The sequence below is a fragment of the Schistocerca serialis genome, chromosome 4 (assembly GCF_023864345.2).
Source record: "Schistocerca serialis cubense isolate TAMUIC-IGC-003099 chromosome 4, iqSchSeri2.2, whole genome shotgun sequence".
NCBI classification, from domain to species: Eukaryota; Metazoa; Arthropoda; class Insecta; order Orthoptera; family Acrididae; genus Schistocerca; species Schistocerca serialis.
The window spans coordinates 54,605,506-54,630,902 of NC_064641.1; the positions used below are offsets into that span (position 1 = coordinate 54,605,506).

General features: G+C 43.0%; 1 protein-coding gene across 1 annotated transcript in view; it reads right to left on the bottom strand.

The window, feature by feature from the left end:
• Positions 1-25,397, bottom strand: part of LOC126474227 (uncharacterized) — a 919,981-nt gene that overhangs the window by 212,292 nt on the left and 682,292 nt on the right. Inside the window, exon 7 of the mRNA XM_050101692.1 lies at positions 4,500-4,574. Within this exon, the coding sequence (XP_049957649.1) occupies positions 4,500-4,574 (75 nt within the window). The remainder of the gene's footprint in view (positions 1-4,499; positions 4,575-25,397) is intronic.

Here is a 25,397-nt window from a genome sequence, read left to right on the forward strand (position 1 = left end):
TGAGCAAATTCTGTGTCCCCTGGCACCAAGAGCTGTTTCAGGACGAATCGATTCACGGATCCAGTTATATGGCTCCTTCCGCGTATAGCGATTTTACGACTATCACAAGTGGGGCGTGAACATGGCATCAATATAATGCCGAAACTGGTAGCACATAGAAGTTCACAAAATAAAATAAATTTCTACAATACATACGGCTGTTGGTAAATTATTGCATCAAGAACCTTTATCCAGTGGTCGTTAAAGCTTTTTGCTCAAGAGCCAGTACTATTAACATTGAGGGACGACACCGCGGGCCGCATATGTACCAATCTTCTTATTAATTGGTAAACTACACAAATTAGTATGTTGCAAGCGTCCAGTAGACTAGTTGTGGTAAGGGCGCGATAAGTTGGCAGCTGGCCCCCGTGTAGTGATCGTTAAAAATCGCTACCATTCAGATCACTTCGTGCCAGCTGTTCTCCATTTCAGATTGTTGCGCCCTCAGTGACCGCAAAGTCGAAGCACAGCTTTGCCTAAGTCTTGTGTTGCCCGTGTGAACGGATGGTTAATTGGTTAATAAAAGAAACTGTACGTACGTTTCAAAGCATTATTCAATATGAGACGCTATGACATATGATTTGAATGTCAGTTTTCCTCTACTCATTGCACTCTGTTATAAGATCTATAAAGTAATGTTCCTTGCTGCAAGTAAGTACTACATATGATGATGGCCGTCTCTGTATCGTGCATTCACAAATCCATATTACTTCCGTCTCAAAATTCGTACCGTAGCATCTGATCGCTACGAGACGCTCGCACACGTGAGTTATCGGCACTGGAAGACAAAACAAAAGTTTCCCGCTGTAACACAGCAGTGGCCGCGCTACTTGACCCCTATACCCCTGAGGTAAGCGGCCAACTTTACTTAGCTCATGGACGAATTCATCAACATCGATTAAAATTACGCACATCTTAAAATCGTGACTCGCTGTGTCAGTATTTTTTGTTTTCGTTTTTTTTTTTTGTTACTAAGCAGAAAAACTACAGCTCTTAGCGTTAGTTGACGTTTTGGATTCAGCTGTTAGTTGTCAGATGCATATTGTTATAAAATACGGCCGAGAATCGCGGGCCACACGAATACTTGATTCGGGCCGCAGTTTGATGACCACTGCCTTTATCGCAAGTTCGGCAACTGGTGAAGTAGGCTGTCCACTGCATGTTTCCATTGTTGGCTGAGGAGCACAATGTGTGTAACCAGCAGCCCTAGTATGGCTCACTTCGATGTAAATGCTATTTAAAACCTGTAACAGCATTTTAACTGTGTCACAGCTATTTACTTCGATCTATGTTCCATATATCATTTGAAAGATTTTTTTTATCGATACAGCGAGGAAAGAGTCAGTTTACATAACATGCAACAACATTTAAAAATAAGGTCCAGAAGCAAAGATGTGTGAGAGAGAGCCACAGCGACTCAATGTCAACTGACTCGAGTACTAGCTGCGGCGAAAAAGAAAGCGAACTATGCGCGCTGAAGACTCTGTGGACAGGACGCAAACAAGACATCCTTGCTGCTCCATTGCCGAAGGCAGGCTGACACCTCCCGGGGAAAAATCAATCATTTTTTCCAAATTTACGTCAGTCAGTCATTTGCTGACACTTACTGGCTGCTGAAAGTTAGTGGTCACATGAGAAATACTCGCCTTTGATTCAGTGATGAGGAAGTCGAATGTATTTTGCTCATCTGCGTATATTCGAAGAATTTCTCTGGTGGACTTCATTGTTGATGACGTAAATTATGAAATTGTTCACGAAGATACTGTCCTTCGTAAATTTTCGATTCTATCGCTAATGTAGGGCATAGCCTAAGAGGCGAATATTGCAGAACACTTTTATAAGCAGGATTTCATCACTAGTATTTTTTAAACTTTTATCTGCAAAAGCAGTTAATTAAGCACATTAGACAGTGTTAACACGATGAGCATACACAGATTATTGAGCAAAACGCTTGACATTTAACATTAAATTGTAATATTTATAAATTCACACACATTTCTATTTTGGAATATGTAATGTAACTGAAACTAATGCAGTGAAACACATGCAGTTACACAGTCTTAAATAGTTAAATCTGAAAGTTGCCGGGACTTAAGTTTCATAACAGAAAAATACGTTCGCACACAGTGTTGAACCAAATACTGAAATAACTTTAGCAGCTTCTCTGTGCAGTCGTAGCTTTTGGTCTTGGTGTAACATTTTATAAGAATCTTGTAAATTCTTGGATTGGAAAAACAGGCCGTTGAGCTTGGTCCTATACTGTACCTCTGTCAGCTCAAGATCGAAGTAATGAGTTAGATCAGCAGCCAAAACCGAGAAGAGTCTCACAGATAAATCGAAATCAGTCTTCAGAAATGCAAAGTCTTGGAATCTCTTTGAGAACCAATGGTGAAATGTTTTAACTACTGAAACGTAGTCGGTCATGCCTAATCCACATATGAGTGCCTTGAGTTCGGGACACGCCCCAAGTCATGAACTTGAAGCTGCTTTTTCCACATATTTAATTTTTGTTTGACAGCGTCAGTATTATCCGCTTTATCTGTTACCGACTGATTCTCCCCTTACATCAAGAGACTTAATGAATACAAGTAATTGGTGGTGCCGAGCATAAAAGATTTTAACTCAGTTTGTTTCCCTTCTCCTCCTAATGGCAGCTTTCGGCTCAGCATTCACTCACGTCAGAATACAATTGAATCATATTGTCTTTGTGGTTGGTGTTGTAATGTTTAAAGGAGTATTTTTCCATTCATAATAGTGTTATGGAATATTAAGCAGTTTGCATGGCTACAAACGTTACGAAAAGCAAATAAATTCCCACTCCGCACTGAATCTTTTCTCTTTTTCGACAAATGTGTAGATGCGATAGTACTCCTAAAGCAGAACGTAAATCTGATTTAACAGAAATGGTAGTGCTACCAAACTGCGGGGCGTGTGACATTTTGCTGAAGTCATTATCAGCCACCTAAAAATCCATTTTTGAGTAAACGACACTTCCAGACTTTTGCATGACAAGGACATCAACTACAAATGTTGCTATTGTATGTTATCTAACGTCACATTTCCACATTCCTGTAGATGTTTTCATAGCTCTTGCGATCCGACAAAGAACGTTCTCGGTCCTCTATTCGCCTTTAATTTTATTTTCATCTGCGACACAGCTATAATCTTGCGCTCTTGAATACGAATGCTACAGATACATCCCCCAAATTACTAAATAAAATAATATCTAACAATACAAGCATTTTTGCCTGAGAAATAATGAATGCAATTACACATTTAACGTACTGATATCATTATTCTTCAGCAAGTGCTTCTGATAAAGGCAGTTATCTGTGGAACTCAGAATCGTCCAAATTGAAGTGTACAGCGTGCTTAATGAGACTTAACGCACTCCAAAATTGCAACTCCGATCTAGCAGTTTCCATATTTTTAAAACAACTATTATAAGGATATTTATTACTGAAATTCGAACGCGTCGGTACAAAAGATCCGTAACACCGTCAAATAGTAAGGCCATAATCAAACAAAAAGAATTCTTAATCATTTCATTAACCTGTCTATATAAAACTATTATTGACCACTTTTATGTTATGCCTGCAATCTTAAAAGGAGCTGAGACATGTTTACTTTAAAAAAAATCACATTATTTAAATTTATTCCAAACTGTCTTCGAATTAGGTGAAAAATAACTAATTTATTTCTGAAGTACATGACATAATTTTAAAAATAGTCACAGTTTTCAAAAGAATCCTGTTTATTTATGTACCACAATAATATTAGAATTTTAAGAGCTACAGATTATAATACGTAACATAAATTTTTAATATTAGGCTCTTTAGTGTAAGAGAAGGGCGCTAACTAGTTTCGCTCAGGTTGCCCATAGAAAGTACGGGACGCGGAAAGCACGTGTGTCTATGACTCCACCGTGCGCACTTTTTTTTGTAAATGTTGGTAGCTGTGAGACAGGGATGATATCACAGAGACTTCATCACACGTTAGACCGCTGGCAGCCAAGTGCTTGTAAGGGTATTATGACACGACTGTGTGAAAAAAATCAAAGGAAAGAGTAGAGAATTGTAAGACTTTCATGAAACAAGTATGTTACACGAAGAAATCTGAAGTAGTTGTGCAATTTGTACTTGCAGATAACTGCGATTATGAATATAATTTTTAAGCTTAGGGGCGAAAGACGTTGCAATATGACCACAGGTTGTGTTCGTAACGGGAAATCTTTTGTACCGTACTAAATGAATGTCTGCAGTAACAGCGGCGTAGATGAGTGAGATCGTCTGACGAAGATTTCTATTTATTTTAAGCGTTTCGCACGATACTAACACTGAAAAACACGATCGCTCTGTTTCTTAAGATACGTGAATGTAATAAGTCACCAAAAAATGATTTTCTTTACACTTTTTCACAGAAAAAAAGAAATAAATAATTACATACTACTCAAAACTTACCGAGTGACTGGAATTACATTTGGCGAGAAAAGTAGGCAGACGGGTGAATCGAGGGAATCCTTTGGTACAGCAACGCTGTAACAGAAACATTAAGGTAACTTTTAATGAGCGCAAATTATATCACAATAGTAAATAAAATATATACATTCTTTTTCCGATGAAGACTACACACACTACTCTGCTAATTATTTTCATTCTCCATAGACCGAGATGGTGACATCTCGCTGAGGCGTGGAACGTTCTAACTGGTTTACAAAACTCTGCGTGTTTAAACGTGTTTTTTATGCCGGGTAGCTAATGCTAAACTTCGTAAAGGAACTAACCTATGGCGAAGTTGTTATAGGTATGTAAAATTAGTTCTAAAATTGCCTACAGTAGTCTCGAAGATGTACTCCAAAGATTACTCTTACAGCACTTTGTACAATGAATGTGTTGTACCTAACTGACAGTTCTCAAAATATATTATCCCACAGGTCATAAATGAGTGGAAATATACAAAATAACCGGACTTTATGATATTTTAATCCTCCAACTGACTTGTAACACGCAAAGGAGAAGTGAGTGAACTTCACCGCGCCGTATGTTGTTTCTACTTTTAATTCCTATTGACGTATAAGCGGCCTGTTCAAAAAATTCCGGAACATTTGTAATTTCGCGCTAATGGTGTGTTGGAGCGAAATGCGGTTGGCATCCCTGCGCACGCCTCTGTTTATTGTGTAATTGCCGGAAGTTTCATAGTTGTATGTCTGTTAGTTATTGTTCAGTGCTGTATTGGGTAGTGTGTCGTGTTGCACAGTTTGCGAATTTCGAGGTTGCAGGGTTAGAGGAACAACGCGCCTGCATTAAATTTTGCGTGAAACTCAAGTAAACCTTTTCAGACACGTACCACATGTTGCAGAAATCCTGCGGTGATGAGTGCTTAAGCCATACTTGGTGTTACGAATGGCTCACACAATTTCAAAATGGCCATAAGGAAGTTAAAAAGGTGACCCTTGTGCAGGACGCCCTTCGACGTCTACCGACGACGCTATCGTCAGGACCGTCAATGAAATGGTGCGTGCCAATCGAAGACTGATTGTCCGACAGATTACAGAAGACTGTAGCATTTCAGCTGGCTCATGTCCTGAAATACTGACACAGGATTTTGGAATGCATCGTGTTACCGCCAAATTCGTCTCACGGCTCTTGATTCAAGACCAGAAAGACATTCGTTTCGCAGTCTGTGAAGATCTTTAGGACTGCGCAAATGAGAAGGAAATGTTCCTTAAGAGAACCACAGCTGGTGAGACGTGGGTCTATGGTTATGATGTTGAGACCAAGGTTCAGTCTTCACAATGCGACGGGAAATGTTCTCCATGACCAAAAAAGCTCGGCAGGACAGGTCAAATGTCAAAGCCATACTGATGGTTTTCTTCGACTTTGAAGGATTAGTTCATCATAAATTCGTGCTACAGGGACAAACTGTTAGTCGATGGTGCTATTGGGACATGTTGCGAGAAAATGTGAGAAGGAAATGGCCTGAAATGTGGCGAGACAATTCATGACTCTTGTATCACGATGACGCAGCCGCAAATTCATTCCTGTTGGTGCGTGACTACTGCACAAAAAACGAAATCACTGTGCTGCCTCATCCTCTGTACTCTCCAGACCTGGTCCCTGCTGACTTTTTTATTTCTAAACTTGAAAACCAAGTTGTAAGGACGAAGATTGGCAACGATCGACGAGATAAAAAAATTCGTGGACGGCGCTCCTTGCGATCCAGCAAGAGGCGTACCACGACTGCTTTCGGAAGTGGAAGAGGCGTTGGGAGCGGTGTGTCAATTATGGAGGACATTATTTCGCTGGAGACCATGCACAATCAGTAAAAGGTAAGCATAGAAAAATTTTGTGGACAAAGTTCCGGAATTTTTTGAACAGACGTCGTACACCGCGAAACTCTGAACACTGCTTTACACAGCCTCCCCTGTGTCCTGTTGTTATTGTCCAAGTTATATTCCAAATTCGAATGTATACGCAACGCCTGCAGATATCGACTGCAGTTTTCACTAAAAAATGCGATAATACTTGGCTATATGGGTTACACTGAAAAGATGTTTACATATTTTAGCAATGCTTTCGGGTTTGTTTTCTATTCCTTATGCGTATCAACCGCTCCTGCTTTCGAGACAGCCAATACACCGTCTCTTGATCCCAGCGTAGCTGGTTGCTATCCTGGAGGTGGAGCACAATTTTTAATTAGGATATGTCTGTCCTGAGTAAAACCCACCGGAATATCTCCGTAGTGTTTCGGGGAATAGGAGTATATTCCAAGATGCTACTCCCAGCAGGTGTAAAATGAATTGCCAAGTTTACATTTCTTAAGTAAAATTACTGATCAATTGCCCAACTCGCCCCTTAATATGACTGCGCGGTCTAACATCAACAACGCGAAATGACTGACATCATCCATGTACCAAACACTAGAAGACACTATTTTCAAAGATGATCTACGGTGGTGTGGAACCTCAGTGGAAATAAACTAACGCGATCACAGCTTTTTAGCTTTTATAGCTCTAATAAGCCGAAGCAATTTGCGATATCACGTATGTACTGCGTCCGGTGCGTCGAAGTGATGGTTCTCGTACACGTCTGCGACGATGGAAGAACTCTAGCCACAAATAAACTCTTTTAAACACTAGGACGGCCGAAGGCGGTCCTTTGACTAATATACTCAAATGGCTCTGAGCACTATGGGACTTAACATCTTAGGTCATCAGTCCCCTAGAACTTAGAACTACTTAAACCTAACTAACCTAAGGACATCATACACATCCATGCCCGAGGCAGGATTCGAACCTGCGACAGTAGCAGTACCGCGGTTCCGGACTGCAGCACCTAGAACCGCACGGCCACCGCGGCCGGCGACTAATATACTCTAATACTGTCTTCTCTTCTCTGCGTTCTACAAACGAGAAATGCGAAATCCCAGCCACAAGGACGGCGTTCAGATAACATCTCAACGTAAGTATAGGCAGGGGAAGTTCTGTCAATTATTGAACGTTGCTTACTCAACGACGACTTCCAACCCGGAGGTGAAGTCCAGAATCGATAGGTTCGCAACAGTAAAGTGCCTAGCTATGCTAACTATAAACTCTCCTGAGAGCAAAGACAGAAAGTCCGTCTGTACCAACAAAAGCTGATACCGAGCGACCGTCACACACTGGCGCTCACAACGGAAGACCTCGTCTCTCCACCGCTGGCCTCCCAGCAAGGCTCGGCTCCCCACCCTCGTAATTACGATAACGAATCATATTCCCGAAACCACGGAATATTCTCCCTCTATACACATTCTTCCGAACGCCGACCAACCATATTTTAGTCTTTTGTCGTCCAGTGCGGAAATTTTGCGAGGAAAAACCAATACTCGAACACTGGTACGCTTCTGAGCAAAAATCCTTGGAAATAACCCAGCCTGTGTGGTTTCCGAGGTGCCGCTTCATCGCTCCTCTCACCTGCCTCCAAGATTTTCGTAGTTTCCGAAGTATAAACCTTCCGGTAAGGCTACAATACTGGCCGGTCGCGACTGTATTGTGCTCCAGCGCTTAGGTGCTACGGCGTCCGTCACGCTGTTTCCTGTGTTTAAGCAGAACCAACACACCTGTGTGGGCCTTCCACCCAGGGCTTGAGTTCCGTCTGCCGTTTCAATTCCACTGTCGTTCCACCCCCTACTAGTATGACAATAAAGACACTCCATCACCTTTCATGCAATAAGCGTTAACAATTATTTACAAGGCGTATGTGACAATGTCAGTCTCCTTTAAATATTCATATACGATGTAGTAACTATCAAATAATACCTAATGTGTTTGTAGGTCACGGCAAGTATGTGGATGAGTGATTGTAAGGTGCGAAATTATAGCCACCTTACAATATGATACTGATGGCGATCCGTCTATTGTGTAGCGACACTGTGATCGGTCGCTTCTCTTGTTGGCGCTAATTTCAAAAGAGAGCATTACCTATGTCCACCAGATGCTTTCTAACTCGTAATTCCTGTGTATACAGTGTGGTCAGAAACAGTCTGATAAGTTTGTTGCTGTGTAAGTTGTGCTGAGAAGTACTGTTAAGAAACAAATTCGGTGCTGTGCAACGTTTCAGAGCTAATTAGCGTTGAAGCATTAGCACATAATCAGGCCATTGTGGGCACAAAATCAAGTGGCGCGCTAGATACAATTAGTGTTAGTTGTTCTCGTAGCGTAGATGACAGCGCACGAGACTACTAAGCCTTTGGCTCGGCTGTGATCCTTACTACCGTCCCATGTCCAGTTTTTGTATCGCCCTGCTGTTCGGTTTTAGGAAACCGAAAGAAGAACACCGTCTCTGGCGGGCCGCTTGAATTTGCGCACGCAACCGTCTGACTGGCTAACTTCAACGCCACTTAACTCACAAACGGCGCAGCGTATGAAATTTCCACTTAAAATTTATTTCTCGGCACAACCTATCCTGCAACACCCTTAAAAGCTTCTCAGGCTATTTCTCACCATTGTGTAAATGTCACTCTAAAACTTGCCGATGTCGAAACTAGAGTACTTTGCTACATGACTAATATTCGAAATGTTTTTATGTGTCCAGATATAAAGGAATCTCTATTCTTTTAAACAGGAACTGTGTACTTTTGTAACCGAGTTCCATAGCTCATAAAACGACGAAGAAATTTGCGAAAAAAGCTGGGCACCCCCGCTCTCCATTCCCATGCCTTTGATTGTGGCGTCAGGCGACGTGTAGAGTAACCTAACGTCTATTTTAGGCTAGAGGTAACAATTAGGTTGTCAGTCTGCGAATCCAACGAACATGAATATGATATACATGTTGAGTGAACAACAGACTCACGTCATGCCCTCACAGCTTTAATTCCGCCATTACCTCTCCTACTTCACCGGAGCTCTACTCCCTACCTTGCGGGACCAGCACTCCGGGAAGAAAGGATATTAAGGAGGAACGATTGTTTCTAGAATGACTTTTTCACTCCCGTCCCAGGCAAAGTATGCAGAAGAGCTCCTGTGAATTTCGGAATGGAGGAGAGAGGTATTGGTTGGAGTGCAGCTGTGAAGACGTTTCATGCGTGGTGCCTGGACAAGTCAGGCAATACGACTATTGCCCCAAAACACAAGGTTCCAGGTTAGAGTCCCGGTTCGGGACACAGTTTACATCTAGCAGGAAATTTCAAAACCAGCACGCACTCCGCTGCAGAGTGAAAGATTTGTTCTTGTATCAGAAGTTATTCAATTTGTAACTATTTCTTTGTTAAACTGATGATTCTGTTAACCATCGAAACTTAATGTCATCCGATTTCAGTATAAAATATTTGTTTTCTTAAATATAAATAAATCTTTGGTAGTTTATTGATTATTGAGTCAAATCTGGACTCTTCACAGTGTTTTGATAGTAGTATGTTCCTTCCTGTTCACCTATATCCTCGAGATCGATCTAGATTTACTAATTCACTACTTGATTCACGCCTCCCGAGTAGGATCGAGTACGTGCTTCCGAGACTACACGGAACAGAATCCCTCTCTCTAGGCGCCACCTGGCGTAGCCAGCTTAGGTGTGCCGCCGCAAACTGCACAGAGCTTACGGAAGACAACAAGGGAGAGGTACGCCAGTAAGCATATTAGCAGTTCTATTCCAGTGCTTTCCCCTGCTGCCACGCTCTTTCTGAAACATGCGACGAGTCGCGACATACACACTGACGTCACACGGTGCTCGGCGCTTGAGCACCGGGCAGTCCTGCGCAAGCGCAGTAGCGCCAACGACACGAGTGGAGCGCGAAGTGTCGATACCGACAGCGCTCTACTCGCGACAGCCGCCTGCTATCGACAGCTCGCGGCTACGGTCGACCGCCCCCGTACGACGCGAACCATGCCGCCCACTTCTCTGCGGACATACTATTCCCTCGCAGACACAATGTTACATAAATGTCTCAAAACCGATGTGAGCTGACAGCAGTCCTCTGCAGTTTAATCACTTCCATATATTTCTCATCGTGCGCATTTCATACACGAAGTTAAAAGCATTTTTTTGAATTTATAAGAATGGTTTGAGAACTATGCAACCATATGTTATTACGAAAATTAAACGAAACCCTGCACTCAGTAACAATTTCGTCGACTGAGCGCTTTATTTCTCATGTTATAGGCCCCCTGCCATTCCTGATTTACATGAACAATCTGAGCAGTCCTCTTACGTTGTTTGCAGATGATGCTGTGGCTTACTGTCTTGTAAAGTCAACGCATGATCGAAACCAACTGCAATATGATTTAGACAAGATATCTGTATGGTGCGAGAAGTGGCAGCTGACTTTCAATAACGAAAGTGTGAATTCATGCGCGCGACTATTAAGAGGAATTCGCTTAATTTCGGTTACACGATATATCACACAAATCTAAAGGCTTAGAATGCACCTAAACACTTACGAAACTACAATTGGAACGATCACATAGATAATGTTGTGGCAAAAGCAAACCAAAGGTTGCACGCTCATAAAATGCAATAGTTCTTCTGAAGAGATTAGTCAGATAATGCTTCTCCGTCCTCTTCTGAAGTAGTGCTGTGTGGCGAGGGATCCACATCAGACAGGACTGACGGAGGACCCTGAGAAAGTTCAAAGAAGGGCAGCTCGTTTTGTATTATCGCGAAATATGAGAAAGAGAGGCACAGCCGATACGCGAATTGGGGTGGCAATCACTTATCGTCAAATTTCAATCAGCAACTTTCTCCTCAGAGTGAAAAATTTTTTTGATGCACGCCTACATAGGGAGAAATAATCATCATTTTAAGTTGACAAACCAGAATAACTCTAAAAAGAAGCTTCACACGAAAAAATGTGTAGAATCCAAAGATGATTATTTTCGAGGGGGACATCTGCTGGTGCTAAAATTAGCCAGCCCCCGGGGGGTGGGTTGGGAGGAAACTTTAAAATTTCAAATGGGAACCCGCATTTTTTATTGCAGAATCAGAGTCTACATAAAAAACTACGTACACTTCGTCTTAAACATTTGTTTTGATCCATGGTAGTTGAAGCTGTAATTCAAGAAAATTCATGTTCTCATTTTTGCGTGGAAAATGGTTACCGTTAAATAAAAAATACTTATTTACTTCGTAAATTTTGATTCGCTAAACCTAAAATTCTCCTTCTCTCCCCATAGGGTGGGGTTTGAGAGAGAGGAATTAAAGAGTTTTACAAATGTTGACTCAAATATTGATTTTTTTCCGCAGATTCGGATAACTTTTGATTGTTTCGTGGTCACCATTTGTAAAACTCTAATTCCTCTCTCTCAAACCCCACCCTATGAGGAGAGAGGGTGAGTTTTAGTGTTGGCGAATCAAAATTTACGAATTAAATAAGTATTTTTTATTTATCCGTAACCATTTTCCACGCAAAAATGAGAACGTGGATTTTCTTGAATTACAGCGCCAACTACGAAGAATCAAAACAAATATTTGTTACAAAGCGTACGTAGTTTATTATGTTGAGTCTGATTCTGAAAAGAAAAATGTGGGTTCCCATTTGAAATTTTAAAGTTTCCTCTCGACCCACCCCCAGGGGGCTGGGTTGGCGGGCTAATTTTAGCACCAGCAGTTGTCCCCCTCGAAAATAATCAGCTTTGGATTCTACACATTTTTTCGTATGAAGCTTATTTTTAGAGTTCTTCTGGTCTGTCAACTTAAAATTTAGACCCTGTATATTTTCGGTGCTTTTCCTAAACAGCATATGGCAAATTTGTGGATGGTTCCTCTGAAATAGACACGGTCTACTCCTTTCCTCTTCTTTCCCCAATTGGAGCTTGTACTCCGTGTCTGATGATCAAGCCGTCGAAGGTACGTTAACCTGTAGTCTTGCTCCCTTCTTTTCATTCTATAGTGCAGTTTAGACACTAATGAAGTGAAACTTCACGTCAGAGAACAGCAAACACTGGTCTTATTGTCATTAGCTAAAGCTCAAAAAATGGTTCAAATGGCTCTGAGCACTATGGGACTTAACTTCTGAGGTCATCAGTCCCCTAGAACTTAGAACTACTTAAACCTAACTAACCTAAGGGCAGCACACACATCCATGCCCGAGGCAGGATTCGAACCTGCGACCGTAGCGGTCGCGCGGTTCCAGACTGTAGAACTATGTTAAGTCCCATAGTGCTCAGAGCCATTTGAACCATTTTGAATACTTTGACCGATGACGGCCACGTCGAAGCAATCGGATGCGAAAACCAGCCGAAGTAATGGAAGTTCGACCCGACCCGACCCTCTGGGTTGATAGGAGAGTGTGAGCCGGTAACGCAGCACATTCTTATTCCAAGATAAATGCAGGAGGCAGAGTCTTTTAGGATGAGGTTTTAACATATCTTTGCTGTCAGAAACTTTGAACTAGTAGAGGTCCACTCCTCCTCCGAATCCTGAGGACGCACCTCAGTGAAGCAGTTAAGATTTGAAGGAGGGGATCAAGCGTCTGCGTTTCTCTTCTAACTATGAATTTCTGAGCCAAAGTACTCTGGAATTGAAAGGATATCTCGCTTGTCTCCACCAAAAGTTCGTAATGATTTCATTGCCCTAAGACATTCCAATAGGGCTGTAGTAGAGATGTCGAGGCATTGCCATTAATGTGCACCCATAATCCAATATACAACGGATCACGCAGCGGTAACGAATTGGTAGGATTGTAACGCCAGCTTTCCACCCTATTCGGGCTACCGCTCATAGGAGACTGAGTGAGTGACCGACCTTGGAAATGACGTTGTTGTGTCTTGTTTACACAGAGTTCCGTACAGAGCGGAGACGCAGAAGCAACGCACAGGCTGGGTGCGGCCGCGTCTCTGGAAGCAGGCCAGCAAAGGGTGTGGCCTGCAGAGCAGCGGCCAGCTGGAGAAAGCCGCTGCCCGTGCTCTGACCACGACCACTCACACCGAGCGCAGCGCATCGCCAGTACATCCAGTGAGAGCTGCAATTATCGCTAATGCGTTAATCCGGAACCGATTGACGCTGAAAAAAATTAATTCCAATTTTGGCCACCATGTGTGAATCTGGCGCTGTACACTGTTTTTATGGCGGTGTCACATCCACGACGTCACTTGACACGCCTATAACGTGAGTAACCGTACGGCTTTCGAGAAGAGAAACCGCGTGCTTTTAGTGCAACTGTTTCATGTGAACGGCAGCAATTAAAGTAGAATGAGATTTTCACTCTGCAGCGGAGTGTGCGCTGAAATGAAACTTCCTGGCAGATTAAAACTGTGTGCTGGACCGAGACTCGAACTTGGGACCTTTGCCTTTCGCGGGCAAGGAGAGCAGGAGCGCTTCTGTAAAGTTTGGAAGGTAGGAGACGAGGTACTGGCAGAAGTAAGGCTGTGAGGACAGGGCGTGAGTCGTGCTTGGGTAGCTCAGATGGTAGAGCACTTGCCCGCAAAAGGGAAAGGTCCCGAGTTCGAGTCTCGAGCTGGCACACAGTTTTAATCTGCCAGGAAGTTTCAGCACTTTAACTGTTGCACTGAGACATGTCGCCAACTGAAAGGTATAAGGACAGACCGATGTCAATAAATGGCGTAATGAAGATGATAATGAAATTTGCAATACAAAAAGGGGGAGCTTGGTGTGTCATCTGGAAGAGGAAGGCGTCCTATTCCGGTGGAAGTTATTGGCGAGGCTGCTGCTGTTGAAGCTGACCAAGCAGGACATGCAGGGGTAGAGACAGTGCTCGTGCAGCTTCACGAGAGTTGTGCAACCCTCGGTTAACAGTTCGGGAAGTTTTGCAGTCTACATCGGTACCTGTACAAGATCCAGCCCGAGCAGCAACTGAAACCTCACGATCCTTAGCAACGTTCTGAATTAGCTCTCCGATTTCTGGCACGGATCAAAGTTGATGATATGTGGCCGGGCAATATTCTACGAAGCGATGAGGCGCATTTTACTGTACGGGGTAGAGTGAACATACAGAACTGTCGAATTTGTGGTACTATTAAACAGCGCGTTGTGCACGAAGAGACACTGCACGTGCCGCATATGGCTGTGTGATGTGGATTCAGAAGCACCTTAATTCTCGGTCCGTTCTTCTTAGAGAGAGGTGTACCGCGGCGTCAGCACGTTATCCAGACCTCCTTGTACAGCACGTGATTCTTGTTTTGGAAGAGCGCAGCTGTGTGGAAACTGCTGTTTGCAAGTAGAAAGGTTAATAATAAAATCTAGATTATGCCTTTCTCACTTGTTTGACCTTTACTACCCACGTTATGTTCCTAATCCATTACATATGGAAACATTTCTGTACGTCTTTCCTGCATTCACAGCAGGTGGCTAGAACTAGAACTAATTTTTTTCCAGTGCAAATCGATTCCGCATTACCATATCTACCGAGATTCTCTGCCAGACCATAATTACAGCCCATAATGGACCTCCTGAGTAGTGCGCTTTAATTATAACCACCCAGTGTGTAACATGTCATTTCCTGTGTGGTCATTCGGTGGCTTCTATATAGGCTAGAGGGGGAGCAGGCTATCTGCAGCCCCTATTATTCTAAATGAGCTGTGGTGGAGACCTGCCGGGCTCTCTCAAGCGCGGGTGATTTTCCCAACACGGGAAGATTTTCCCTGTACCTCTTGGGAAACCCAGTTTCTAAAACCCATGGCAGGAAGCAGTATTTTGGAGTTTTATCAGCGTGAGCTGGAAATGCTTGCGTATAGTTAGAGAGTCTGACTGTCAAAATTATTATTTCGTGGGCGTTTTCGGAAATCGTGGAATCGGGAGTTGAGACAGTCGAGCCGCAAGGGTTGAGGAAATTTGTGGTAAGATCTTACGGAATCACACTGCTGATGTCATCGGTCCCTAAGGTTACACACTACTTAAACTAACTTACGCTAAGGACAACACACACACACACACACACACACACACACACACACACACACACACACACACACACACGCACACATATGCCCGACGGGGGAGCCGCGCGACCGTGCAGGATGCCCGAGGCCACGCGGCTGAGGTGGAAAGTTTGTGTTTTAAAGCGACGAGTCTGCTTTTTGAGCGCGTAGAGCCTAAAAAGCATTCGAAAGTGATTTTTGCACGCGAGCGTGAAATTCTGCATTGGCACTGTACTGTTTTCCTCGGCCATTGTTGTGGTTTAGGGAGCGTGGACTTGTTCGACAGCAAGAGGTATAGCAGAGAGTAAAGCCCTTCGCCAGCTGGAGGTTTTTTAGTGAACAAGACGGACTTGGTCACATTCAGTTGAATTCAATACACTACTTTTGTTAGTGCGCAGATTAAGTGTGGTGTTGAAAGTTCTCTGTTGGATTCCTTTCATGTTAATTTCTTAAATATGTTGTCATTTACGGCATAAATTCCTCTTCTAAATTTACTATGGTGTTTCTGACTATCTGGGAGGAGACTGAGCAGTGAAACGTGTTACTTTTACACATAAACAAGTACGATCTGTCACACTACTACACTTTAAAACACAGTTTATATGTAATTCATGTCACACAGTCTCATACGGAACCTACATCCGCTTTCTTTTATATACTGTATATGATAAGATACTATCATCCCCCTTCCTTTCTGTGTGAGAGGATGAATGAGCAAATGTATTTATAGTTGCATGCTTGATGGTAGCAGACAAGCCTGTCTGCTAGAGAACAGTAGGACCAACGTCGGAACAGGTAGCTACGCTTTCTAAAAGCAGAGAGGTTTCTATTCTTAGTATGGTCCTGTCCGTCCCTTGTCATGTTGGTACAGGGAGCTGCCTCTCTGGTCACTTCCGTTGGTATTTGTGAGGCACCCCTCAGGAAGGGACCACGGCAGTCCGTCCCCGGCGAGCGTCTGAAGTGGTAAGATCTCCGGCTAAGCGCGTGTCTGCTAAGTCCGTAGGACAATGGATTTCTTAAGTTCAGCCTAACTGAAAATTTAATCACCTTTATTTCAGGTTTAGATCTAAAATATCTTATGTTATCTTAAATTGCAACGCAGTGAAATTCGAGTGTGAAGTTTAGAATATCTTCCAGTAGCTGCTTTGTCACTACTTTGTGAGTAAAGTGGAACCACGTGTTGATCAGTAACTCTAACTAAGAGCATCAATCTTAAATGCAGATTTGCGTGAGATTATAACGTCTCGTCTTGACAATATTTTTCAATATAGCAACTTTTCTTTATGTTCAACCCACGTGGGGTGTACTTTGTGAGACCAGTACCACGTGCTTATACAATTGTTTGACCCATCAGGTTAATAGTAAGACGATAGTAACCAGTTCGAGGTTTTTCTTTTGTAAATATGTAATTTATTTTAATTATCAAAATTATTGTGGAGTTACACTGTTTGTGTAAACCAAATTGACCACGTGAAGCATGTGGTGTAATCATCAAAGTAGCCCTCAGCTCTTCTTTTCGGGAAGATTTCACAGAAAGTTGGTATGAATTTAGTATACCAGTGTGTGGTAATTACATGACGGAGAGGATTGCGCTACGAACGTAACTTCTTTGGGTGAAAATTGAATCGGTTGGTTGTGGTTAATTTCCTCTTGCATATGTTTCAACGTTCTTCGTGTGTTATTTTATGAATGCAGTGTTGTATGCAGTCTCCCAATCTTGGCTCCATATTTGATGTGTTCCGTAAGATTACAAACTCACATTTTCACAGTCCTAAATAAGGCACCAGCTTAGTTATGACTCAAGTTTAATATGCTGAAATTTCAATGATCAATGTTAAAATAAATTTCCAAATGTAAACTGATTTATTTCTTTTTGTTTAAATTCTCTCTTATATATATATATATATATATATATATATATATATATATATATATATATATCACCGGTTGTCGTATGACGATTAAAAGATTATAATTAATGTTAGTCTGGTTGGGAATTTGGTAGGCTAGACTGGATACCTGGTGAAACAGTTGGTCAGTAATGCAAGGTTAACTTCCCCAGACAGCTCACAGCTTTTAAACCGCTTTTGTTGTCTATCAGCACCGCTTTCATAGAAAATTAAAGCAACAACGTTACAGTGTTTCTGTGTGACCTTTTGCCTACTGACTTTGAACTACGTTCACGTTGTCCCGGAGAGTGCCGGAGAAGTTGCGTTTGGAGTCGATGTATAAACTGTTAGTGGTGCACGTACTGCAATCCAGGGGTCAGATCTCGGAATCTTCCTGAGAGTAGTTACACAACTCTGGGGTTTTAATTACTGACTATGGAGTAGCGAGGAGTTCATGTCTTACGGTTCAAAGCGAGGCGCATAACCTTTATCCGATAAATGTGACAGTGTATCAGTGCAGAGAAATAACCTGGGTCCGCCAATGAATGTCTTCGCGTAAATCTGCGGAGAATATGGCGCATAATTTGTCTCGCGCGCCACACTACGAATACAGTGAGTGGACCCTAGACGCGGACGCTACTGAGATTTCGCGCGACACCACACATGCTCCGAGAACGGGCCTAAGGAACGTCTCAACATCTTCAGCGGAAATTAAGCGACACACGTTCTTAACCGAGCAGTCAGCCAGCAGCGTCACTAATACCACGATCAGATATGAAATGTCAATTCAGTACCTGATTTCCCAAAGTAATCTACATCTGTAACGCAAGCCTCTGTTCAATGAGTGGCTAAAAGGTAATGGGAGTACCATCATCAGTTCCCGTCTTAAGCTCTCCCAAGTCGCAGTGGCTTCGCCGTTCGCATCTACTTCAGTATATTGTACGTACTCCAAAAGTTAGTGTATAGTGAGGAGCTTACTTAATACCCATATTAGGGAGTGCTTTTTTGTGTCCTGTTCTATTCGCCTTTTGATCCAGGGAGGAAATGAATGAGTACTTGTCCCTGTACACTCCATAATCCCTCCTACCTTGTTCATATAATCCCTGTGCACAGTATAAGGTGCTCGCTGCAGAACTCTTTTAAGTCTTCCTCGTATCACATTTATCCAAATTTATGCAACACAGTTCTACGAATGCAACGTCCCCTTTCTTTAAAAGGTTCCCATTCAAGTTTATTGAACCTCTCCTTGCACTTCCGTATGGTCTATGCCGACTTGCAACCAGCCTTGCGGCGTGTCATTGATACCGTTCGTTGCCTATTTGATTAGGTCTCCGAGCGCTGGAACAACAGAACTTCTTGCATTAGGATCTTGTACGCGATTTATTTAACAGATCTGTTGTCCCTTCCTAGAACTGTTCCAAGTAGCCACTCTGACTACTGATTTAATATCGCTTCTCAGTACTACACCTAGGTATACACAAGATGCGACGCGCTCCGGACGTTAACATCTCATCTGGTAAAGGCCAACTATCGCGTTGTTTTTGTTACGAGTTTTATCTTGCATCTGTCTACATTTAAACAGAGCTGCCGTTTATTGCACCAAAAGACAATTTGGTCCAAGTCTTTTTACAGTTCCTTATGACGATACTTTCCTGTAGACACAACATCGTCAGCGAACAATTCTATAGTGGTGTCGACCCTACTAAAGAAATGTTTATGTCTGTCGAAGACATTAGTGGCTCAATCACGCTTGCATGAGAAGCAATCGATTTTGCTTTCGTTCTGTTGAAAACTCAGCGATCAGTGCAATGTATTGTGTTTTCTTGATGAAAAATTGTAGTAAACCATACAGCTACGAAGATTCGCAGTATGATCGGAAGTAGGCGAGGATGTGCCTTCCGTAAAGCTAGGGGATACGCCAAGGTGTTGATAGCATCGGCGCCACTGTCAATGACACGGAACTCTCCAATCGCACTCAGATAAGGAATGGCTCCATTCCGATCACTAAGATTGCCCAGTAACGCCCCCATTGCCATTTGCCGGCCAGGGAGGGATCAGAATGGCCCTTATCAAGTCTGCGGTTGAACGCACGTGTCGCAGTAGCAGCGAGGCTCGCATCGCGCCCTCAACGACTTTACAGATAAGCGCAGCAGCAAACGCAGGGGTGGATCCCCCCCCCACACACACACACACACGCCAACCGCGCGCAGCGAGATTCCACGAGCGCGCAGGAACACAAGTTGTTGATTCTCGTATGGTATGTTGCAAACAGCAATTACATGTGAACAGACAAAATAAGTCTTCCTACATTTCCGGAAGGCCTTGTGCCACATTGCCGACTACTTCACAGATAAGTAATTGGGTCAATGCATTCTTGAGTAATAGAGCTCAGTAAGTTACACGAGATGCTCCGATAAGTAATGCAACACATTTCTTTCTCGGCCATTTTCGGTTGAAAAAAATGCGGAATTTGTTGTGGGACATGGTGCATTATTCCCGCTTCAGCCCCGACAGTTTCATGAAGTTCCGATAGGTGATGGTGCTATGCGTAGCCTCCAAAATGTCGTCTGTAGTGGAGGTGTGTTCAAAGCAGAGAAATATCACTGAGTTTCTTTTGCCGGGAAACCACAGCATCGCATACATTCACAGGCGTTTGCAGACTTGGCAGTGAACAAAAGCACGGTGAGTCGTTGGGCGAGCGTCTGTCATCATTGCAACGAGGTCGCGCAGACCTGTCCGATCTCCAGCGTGCTGGCTGGCCGCACAGAGCTGTGACTCCTGCAGTGTTGGAACGTGCGGACACTCTCACTCGAGGAGACCGACGGATCACAAACACACTGCTGTGCAGCTCGACGTCCCTGCGCTAGTGGTGGCACACTCAACCACCACTCGGGGAACACACAGGTGTGTGTCCGCTGGGTTCGTCGCCGCATAACAGAAGACCATAAAGAGCAGCGAAGAACCATTTGTGCGGAATTGCTTGCTCGTTGCGAGACTGATGTGCCAATTTTTTTGTCGAACATCGTCACGGGCGATGAAACGTGTGTTCATCACTTTGAACCGAACACAAATCGGCAGTCCATGGCGTGGCGCCATACCACCTCTCATCCGAAGAGAATTTTCAACAAAGCTGTATCCTCAGACGATAAGATCATGACGATGCTGTTCTGGGACTCTGAAGGGGTTTTTTTGTTTGATGTCGTCCCCATTTTGCAACGATCAACTCTTTAAGTTGCGTGCGTATGGAGTATCGTCTCAGTTGTGTGAACTGGATTCGTGATTTCCTCTCAGAGTGGTCACAGTTCGTAGTGATAGACGGTAAATCATAGAGTAGAACAGGAGTGATATCTGGCATTCCGCAAGGTAGTGTCATAGGCCCTCTGCTGTTCCTGATTTACATAAATGATCTAGGTGATAATCTGAGCAGCCCCCTTAGATTGTTTGCAAATGACGCTGTAATTTCCCGTCTAGTAAAATTATCAGACGATCAATTCCAATTACAAAATGATCTAGAGAGAATTTCTGTATGGTGCGAAAAGTGGCAACTGGCACTAAACAAAGAAAAGTGCGACGTCATCCACATGGGTACTAAAAAAAACAAAAAAAATCCGATAATTTTTGCGTATACGATAAATCGCAAAAATCTAAGGGTTGTCAATTCGACTAGATAGCTAGGAATTACAATTACGAGCAACTTAAAATTGGAAAGACCACATAGATAACATTGTGGGGAAGGCGAAACAAAGTCTGCAGCTCGTGGTCGTGCGGTAGCGTTCTCGCTTCCCACGCCCGGGTTCCCGGGTTCGATTCCCGGCGGGGTCAGGGATTTTCTCTGCCTCGTGATGACTGGGTGTTGTGTGATGTCCTTAGGTTAGTTAGGTTTAAGTAGTTCTAAGTTCTAGGGGGCTGATGACCATAGATATTAAGTCCCATAGAGCTCAGAGCCAGCCAAGGCGAAACAAAGACCGCGCTTTGTTGGCAAAACACTTAGAAGATGCGATAAACCCACTAAAGAGACAGCCTACATTACACTTGTCCGTCCTCTGCTGGAATATTGCTGCGCGGTGTGGGATCCTTACCAGGTAGAATTGACGGAGGACATCGTAAAAGTACAAAGAAGGGCAGCCCGTTTTGTGTTATAGCGCAATAGGGGTGAGAGAGTCACTGATATGATACGCGAGTTGGGGTGGCACTCACTGAAACAAAGGCGGATTTCTTTGCGGCGAGATCTAGTTACGAAATTTCAATCACCAACTTGCTCCTCCAAATGCGAAAATATTTTGTTGACACCCATCTACGTAGGGAGAAATGATCATCATAATAAAATAAAAGAAATCAGAGTTCGAACGAAAATATTTAGCTGTTCCTCTTTCCCAAGCGCCATTCGAGAGTGGAATGGTAGAGAAGTAGTATGAAAATGGTCCGTTGAACCCTCTACCAGGCACTTAAGTGTGAATGCAAATAAGTTACACAAAATTGCAACTAGTCACTTTTTTGAATAATTATGTTTTATTCCATGAACCAGTTTTCGAACCTTTTCATGTTCATCTTCAGATGGTTTCAGGAAGTTACATCATTACTGGTAGCATAATGCTGGGTGCAGGCTTGCGACAGTATAGGCGGCTTTTTTTCGGTTAGTGTCCATCTGTCTGCCTCCATTTTGATGTCCAGTTGTTATATCACTAGACACAATGCCACACAAACTATATTAATTTACACTCTGACAGCGAGACTTTTCCAGCATCCAACATGCGCTTTACAACAGTTGTACGTTCATGCAGGCCCTCCTAGTAAGGTGGTGTATCTTCACATTGAATGCAGATTACGTTGAAAAATAGGGTTTTGTAGCCAAAAGAGTGGACAATAATATGCTGTACTGGAATCCTAAATAAAGCCACAATGCTTGAGTATTGCTCATCAGTGTGGGATCCGTACCAGGTCGGGTTGACGGAGCAGATAGAGAAGATCCAAAGAAGAGCGGCGCGTTTCGTCACAGGGTTATTTGGTAACCGTGATAGCGTTACGGAGATGTTTAATAAACTCAAGTGGCAGACTCTGCAAGAGAGGCGCTCTGCATCGCGGTGTAGCTTGCTCGCCAGGTTTCGAGAGGGTGCGTTTCTGGATGAGGTATCGAATATATTGCTTCCCCCTACTTATACTTCCCGAGGAGATCACGAATGTAAAATTAGAGAGATTAGAGCGCGCACGGAGGCTTTCAGACAGTCGTTCTTCCCGCGAACCATACGCGACTGGAACAGGAAAGGGAGGTAATGACAGTGGCACGTAAAGTGCCCTCCGCCACACACCGTTGGGTGGCTTGCGGAGTATCAATGTAGATGTAGATGTAGATGCTTTTGGGAAAAAAGGTGTATTTGTTATTGAAGGCCCGTCGTACTACATGGCACACATTCAATAGAAAAAAATGCCACCAGATCTGCTCCAAGAAAGCGTCATGGCACTTCGAATGTACTCAATATAGATTACCAGCAGTAAAATCACTTTTTTTTCGCTGTTCGATGACGTTGCTGTTATCTACAAGAAAGCACCGTCGTTGCACGCTTAGGAAAATACAAAAACATTTGGAAAAATCTTCCGCGGTGAATGACAGTTCTCTTTAAATGTAAATAAATACAAGATAACGTCCACAAAAAAAGAAAGAACTCGATAGTGTCGGATTAAAATATTAGCGGTGGACACGAGGAACACGTAAGCTCGAATTTTAGATTTTTATTGAGAAGCGATATGAAATGGCACGAACACGCAAAATGTGTCTCAGATAAGGCGAATTAGAATTGTTGAAAGGTCTCTAGAATAGGGCATTGTATGTGTAAAGGGAGTTGTATACAAGGCGCTATTGCAAGGAATTCTACACTGTTTGAAATCCGTACCAAAAAGGCATGACAGCGCATATCGCATACATTTCAGAGGCGCGCAACTGGAACGGTAGCACGTCGGTATGGCCGATACGTAAGTGACACGGGGATACTTGGGGAACTTAAGTGGGAATCTTTGGTAGAAAGATGACGTTGTTCTCCTCAAAGCCTGCTGGGTATAGTTCACGGAACCGGTGATCGAGGAGGACTTTGTGGCAGTTCTGTTGCCTCCATTGTGTACCTAGCGTAGGAACTATGAGAATACAATAACGAAGGTTACTGAATGTACAGGAGCATAAAGACAGTCATTTTCCACTCGGTCAATACACGAATGAAACATACGAGAAAATTTGTTAAATTGCTGAGTGCGGCTGCATATGAAAAAGCAGATACCTAGGCATGTGATCCTTGACAAGGCACTTAGATGTACGGCAGAATCTAGTCCGCAACCATGCGCCGTTTTCACCCTTCTATTGGGAAAGTGCCACATGCCACATTGCCAAGTCAGCGAGTAACGGCCAGCTTGGCGTTCGAGCAATGTCATGACAAAATTATAGACGCCGCGGGTCTGAGAAGGTTTCACATTCAAAGACAAGACTCTGTTGTGGTCACTGACCACGACCTGAAAAATGTTTCATCTGCAAGCGGATTTTAAATCTACAGGTGTATGCGTTAAGAGCTGTTTCAGTTCGAGGTGTAGGAGTGAGTCGCTTAAGACGTATAATATCCCTTTTATAACCGATGGTTCAAGACATCGAAACGAAATTTTGGTACGCAAATAGGCGCGTAATTTTGTTAAGTAGTCAGTGCTACAAACTCTTGTATCAAAGGATATAATGAAGCAAGATTGTTTTATATGGAACGAATCATTTTTTTAACATAATTTGGAAGCTCTTGAAAAAGCAAGTCCTATAATATAACGCTTGAATTTTTTTTTAAGTCTTCAGATACTGCGGCCCGCGCCAACCTCTTTGTTGGATGTATTCCAATCTTTAACTATGAATGTTATTTCCTCATGCTCTAACACATGTCCTATCGTAATGTCTCTTCGTCTTGTAAATGTTTTCCATATATTCCTTTCTTACCCAATTCTGCGGGGAACCTCTTCATCCCTTATGACTCCATCTAATTTTCAACATTGATCTACAGTGACATGCCTCAAACACTTCGATCCTCTTCTTTTCCGTTTTCCGCACAGTCCATCACTCACTACTAGAAAATGCTATGTTCAAAAATTTCTTCCTCAGACCAAGTCCTATGTTTATAGTAGCTGACTCCTTTTCGCCAAGAATGTCCGCCTTGTTTTGTCCATCACAAGTTACACGGCTTTCAAGTAGAAAATTTCGAAGTTTTAAACATGGCTGCGTGATCAGCGACCGTTTACAAATTAAAGTTAAAGCAATTACAGCCCACAGTCGCAAAAATAATGTCTTTTGACCTGGTTTCGACACTTCTATATTCAAATTGGCCTATAAGATTATGGGAAAAATATTTTTTTTTATAAAAGTGTCCATCTATTAGGCGCAAATATAAGTAGCATACTTAACATTTAAAATTTAGACAGATGAATGTTAAGATGAACATTATTTTGTACATGAAGTAACAGGCAATGTTTCATTTGACAGCAGCAGACGTGATAACTTTTTGTCTACGTAAAACCTTGGAAGTGCAGTTTTAAGATTGAAAACTGTCTAACTGTACAAAAAAACAGTACTTACCTGTCACGTAGAGAATAAATATCAAGCGATAAAGCTTTAGAGGCAAAATTTTTAAATTAGAATGCATGGAAAGCAAGCCACTACGGGCTGCTCGCATATGTCGAGCTACAGGTAGCATCAGACTCAGGTGCCCGCATTAACAACTGCGGGCAGGTGAACATTGCACCAAGAGTGCCATCTAGTAGACGCTTATAAAAACTGGCTAGTTACCATTCAAATAAAGACTGACGAACATTATGATGAACATGTTCATCAGAATGACTTTACAGTACTCCTCTGGCCACGAAACTTCGTGGATTTAAAAGCAATCGAGAATCTGTGGGACCTTTTCGGTCAGACTGTTTGCGCCATGGGTCCTCCGTCGCAGCTGGCCACAGTACAGAAATCCGCACGGCTCCATATCCCTGTCGGTTACTTCCAGAACCTCACTCACTCTCTTCCTTAACTTGACTGGACAGTGTATGCAGCGCAATGTCTAGTCGCCGTGTTCCTAAAGAATAGCGTGACAGCCGCATTGCCAACGTATACACCC